Raw genomic sequence first — 5,242 nt, forward strand, 5'->3', positions numbered from 1 at the left:
TTTGTCAGTTTATTTTCGATCTATGAGTTTGGCTGTCCCTCTTGTATCGTTCGCCCCTCTTTTAATTAGGCAGTAAATATTAATGTGTGTTGCTTTGCTTTGCTTAAATGTATTGATACGCATAAAATGAATAACGAGCGAAATCCAAAAGTCTGCTTTAAAGATCTAAAAAAACACCTGACTGGCAAAATGTGCAAAATATCAAAAGAGGAAGACAACGGCCAACATAAACATGACAGAGTGTAAGGATATGAAATATGTTGTTGACGGTTTATCATTTTCTTCCTTTACAATGGGGCAGTGGTTTATAATTACAGCATACACCAATCTGTAAATTCAGCTGAGAAGAATTTGATTATCACTTTGGTACTAAGCACAATGACAAAAAACAAAAAGGAGAAGAAAAAACAACACAAAAAACAACTAAACCCAAATATTACATATCTCAGAATTCGTGCAGTAACTGAAAGATAGTTTGAAACCAAATGCTATAAAATAAATCTTATAAATTAAGTTAAAACGACAGAAGTGTTACTGCATGTGAACAACTTTAAGGGGTAAGTTTTTAATTTCGCTTGATAATTAAAAAGTCCACTTTAGAAAGCCTGGTACGGTACTTCCTGATTACAGTATTTTTATCTTTCAGGTAACAAAACCTTTACAACACCAGAAAAGTACGAGTTTAGAATGGTGAGATGTGAGATAGGAGACATTCCATTCAAACAACAGTTCCTCTCATTTAGAGTGAAATCCTGCTCGGATGTTTATCTTGTTTTGACATCAGAATATGACGACGAAGGTCCGTTGATAGAAATTGCCATTGGACTTAATGGCAACACGAGGTCCGCCATTCGAACTGAAAAACGCGGGACAAATATCGTGACCTTCACAAGGTCATTTCTAAATTGCAGAAGGTTTACTAGTTTCTGGGTCAGTTGGGGCAACCAGATAATTCAAGTCGGAATGGGACTCCAAGAAAATAACAGAGAGTTTATGATGATGATGGATGATCGTAAACTTAAAATTGTAAATATTGGAATCAGCACCGGACGTGGTACAACCGGTAAATGGTTATTTGTGAAACCTTAACCAGTTTGTTTTATTAAAAGGCTGGTTATATATCCTGACTTGATTGCTTTTTTCATTATTATCATAGTAATTATAGTAAGGTCAAACAAAAATGATAAGCTAACTGTCTTCTTTTTTTAAAGTAACTGAAACCAAACATACTGCTTTAATTGACTTAGGCACTATTGCAGAATAACAGACATCGCAATAAAAAAGTGTCATTATTTCTTCGTTTTCTACTTTATTAATTTTTCATATGTAAAAAGATATCGAGAATTACCAGCATTATATATAGTCTCCAAGATGCGTGGAATATTTTGTTTTATTTTACCTCCTATACATTTCTAGGAATATGATTGGATAAAAGCGTCCTCGTGGAAACCGTGTATATTTAATATTAGGTTAGATGGGAAGCGGGGCTTATTTCATACACGGTTAGTAGTGGAGTTGCGTTCCTTTATATTCCATATAAGGTAATAAGGAGATGGGCTTATTTCATACACGGTTAGTAGTGGTGTTAGTACGTCCCTTTAGAAAAACAAAACAGTACTGAGAAAAAATCTTCATGGTTTCAACAGACGAAGAAAGTGTTGATAACGTGAAATAAATTCATAAAACACATTTAAAATTAACAAGTTCTCATTGTTGGCATCTGTTTTTGTAGGATGAAAAATGTTGTCATGCATTTTATTTTAGTTGTAATCTCTGTCCTGCCTTTTTATTTTTCACTCTATTCGGTCCTGCTTTTTTTTTTAGTTTATCCTGACTTTTTTTACATAAATTGACATCCTGATTTTTTTTTGCAAGTGTCTCATCCTGTTTTTTTTTTTTACTCAAAACTCCTGTCCTGCCTATTTTTTTCAAATTTCATCCTAGCCCCCAAATAAAAATCAAATGGTAGCTCCCTAAACAGCTGAGCTATTAACTTTTTTACTATTATATTTACATTTGTATAGCTGATTTGCATGGTTACATATCTGACAAAATCATACACGTATGTCGATACATATATGTATATCATCAAAACAAATTTATGTAGTATTTATCAATGGTCGCATATATCAAACACACAATTGAAAATAACCGGTTATCGATGAATATCAAATGCATATATACATGTATCATTTTATATCAAAGAGATTTGTCTCGGTTATCGATTTATATCAAAGACAAATGTAGTAGTTATGGACTAAGTACTTTTCTCAGATATCAATGACAAATGTAGCGGTGACCGTTTTTGTCGAAACTCGACATAGAGATAGAGATCCGGCCGCGGCTATATGTAAAAGCTTAACATTTTAGAAGATGGAAGATCTGGATGCTTCATACTTTGTATGTGGATGCCTCATGTTACGAAGTTTCCGTCTGTTAGATGTCCATTGTTCTTGACCTTATTTTCATGGTTCAGTGACTACTTGATAAAAAAAAGTTAATATTTTTTGTAATGTTAATTTCTCTCTTATTATTACTAATATGATAATATAACGAATATGTGGCATGATTGCCAATGAGACAACTTTCCGCAAGAGACCAAAATGACACAGAAATTAACAATTATAGGTAACCGTACGAACTTCAACAATGAGCAAAACCCATACCGCATAGTCAGCTATAACAGGCTCCGAAATGACAATGTTAAACCATTCAAACGTGAAATTTATATAAAAAATGAACGAACAACAAATATGTAACACATAAACAAACGACAACTACTGGATTACACGGGCTCCTGACTTGGGACAGGCAACTACATACATAGTGTGGTGTGGTTCAACATGTTGGATCCCAACCCTCCCTAACCTGGAACATTGGTATAAAAGTACAACATAACAACGAACTATAAAAATTCGTTGATTAGGGCTTAACTCATCAGATGGACAAAAATACAAGTGGATATGGCCGGGAACTTGTACATCCCAACAACAAAAAGACACTACGAACATATCTAAGAGCACTTGCAGTTTATTGTCAGCTAGTTCAAAGCCATTAACAACTAATAAAAAATCATGCATCTAAGACTAAATTATCAATATGTACACATCCAACATCCAATGGATTTAGTGTAAAGACGCCATAAACAGTCAGAGAAAAAACATGAACTTGTGCAATGCCAAAATATAGGTATCGACAGATTGTAAATCCATGAATGTGTGTATGTATATAACATACTAGTTATATTTAATTTGACTTTAATTTACTGATAACATACTCAATATTTATACCAATAAAACAATATTCAATGATCTTATTTCAGTGTTGACTGATTGGTAACCTTTTAGAATAAGTTTATTTAAAGGAGTGATAAGTTTGCCAGGATCTATATTTCAAATGTGCGTACTTTGCATGGTCATAATGGCCATCACTTGATCTCAACCTCATTTCATGGATCAGTGAATAAGGTTAAGTTTTGGTGGTCAAGTCCATATCTCCAATACTTAAGCAATAGGGCTAGTATATTCGGTGTATGGAAGGATTGTACTTGTGTGCATGTCCAACTGGCAGGTGTCATCTGTCCTTGACCTCATTTTTATGGTTCAATGGTTAAAGTTAAGTTTTTGTGATTTTGTCTGCTTTTCTTATCGACTGTATGCAATAGGGTTACTATATTTAATGTATGGACTCATTGTAAGGTGTACATGTCCAACTGACATGTGTCATCTGACCTTGACCTCATTTTCATAGTTTAGTGATCAAAGTTAAGTTTTTGAGTTTTTGGTCTTTTTTTCTTCTAATACTATATGCAATAGGTCAACTATAATTTGTGTATGGAGATATTTTATGATGTCATTCTCGCAGGTTTTATTTGACCTTGATATTGTCATTACGGTCATTGCTCAGTGTTCAGTTTTTGTGTTTTGGTATGTTTTTCTTTAAGTTTAAGGTCAACTATATTTGATGTATGGAAGAAGTTCATTTGTCAATGTTTAGTTTGTTTTCACAATTCTTTCATAAATCTGTTTCTTAGAAACTATAAGCAATAGGTCAACTATATTAATTTATTAAATGATTGTAAGGTGTACATGTATTTCTTGTTTGGATTATATGATATCATTTTCTTGGATCATTTTAAATTTATGTGATAGTTGTAGTAAAGCTTTATATTAAGGACTATCAACATAATATCAATGATGAGTAAAGAAGGCGAGACATTTCAGCGTGTGCACTCTTATTAACACACATATATAGCGGTTATTCTTGAAAAAAAACCCTGTCATGTGCTGTGGTGATCATTGAATATAAAAGATGTACGTTTGTAGTGGTGAAAGATCAATGACAGTCATAAATATGCAGCGGTGATCGTCTTTGGAGTGGTGATAACAGTCATATGCTGCGGATATCGTGAATAATAAAAACGTGCGAAGCAGCGATCATTGAAATATTTAACTTGAAAAAAAACACGTTTAAAAAAAAGGATTAAATGTCACCAGTGCTTGTAATTTTTAAGAACATGTATGACTAAGAACTACTTGTGATGCTATTGCCTTTTAGGATTATAAGGTATTAACGATCATACAACGTAATTTTATTTTAAAATAGTTCCATTATTTACACTGTGTAACGGTATATTAGAACCCCTGTATCTTCCAAAGCAAACATATTTACTTCGTAAACTCATTCTTAGATATCAAATACTTTGGCTTTCATCAGTTTTGAAATATGATTATAGTAATGGACTGACTAAAATAATGAAAAAGAGAATCCATTTATAATTTTTTGACCGGAAAGACCATTAATATGAAATTTTGGTGAGAGTACAGATAATTATTTAAATGCATCAAATATTGACAAAAGAACGATGTTTAACATTAATTTTGATATAATAAGTATAAACTGTACAATTTATGTCCACATTAAAATGTATTCCTAAATTGTTTTTAATGGACCTACTATACGTGAAAATCCAGTTTAAAAATGTGAAATCGATTACTTATGTAAATCAATGCGGTGATCCATTTCATTTTGATTTGAAATGAAATAACAACAAATTTTAATCATATAACATAAATATTATCACAAATTATAAATGACTGATCGACATTTTATTATCCTTTAATAAATAGGCTATAATTTAGAATCTATACATGTATAAAAATAATGTTTAAATTTTCCTCATTATAAGAGCTGACGTATGTTCATCAGTTAGGATCCGGAAATTTTAATTTTGGACATTTTT

At 32.1% G+C, this 5,242-nt stretch overlaps 1 protein-coding gene across 1 annotated transcript in view; it reads left to right on the forward strand.

Annotated features, from left to right (window-relative positions):
• LOC134695741 (C3 and PZP-like alpha-2-macroglobulin domain-containing protein 8) overlaps nucleotides 1-1,121 on the forward strand; it is a 2,279-nt gene extending 1,158 nt beyond the window's left edge. Inside the window, exon 2 of the mRNA XM_063557142.1 lies at nucleotides 647-1,121. Coding sequence (XP_063413212.1) covers nucleotides 647-1,089 — 443 coding nt within the window. The 3' untranslated portion in view covers nucleotides 1,090-1,121. The remainder of the gene's footprint in view (nucleotides 1-646) is intronic.
• The last annotated feature ends 4,121 nt before the right edge of the window (nucleotides 1,122-5,242 follow it).

The sequence above is a fragment of the Mytilus trossulus genome, chromosome 14, assembly GCF_036588685.1.
Source record: "Mytilus trossulus isolate FHL-02 chromosome 14, PNRI_Mtr1.1.1.hap1, whole genome shotgun sequence".
Lineage (NCBI taxonomy): Eukaryota > Metazoa > Mollusca > Bivalvia > Mytilida > Mytilidae > Mytilus > Mytilus trossulus.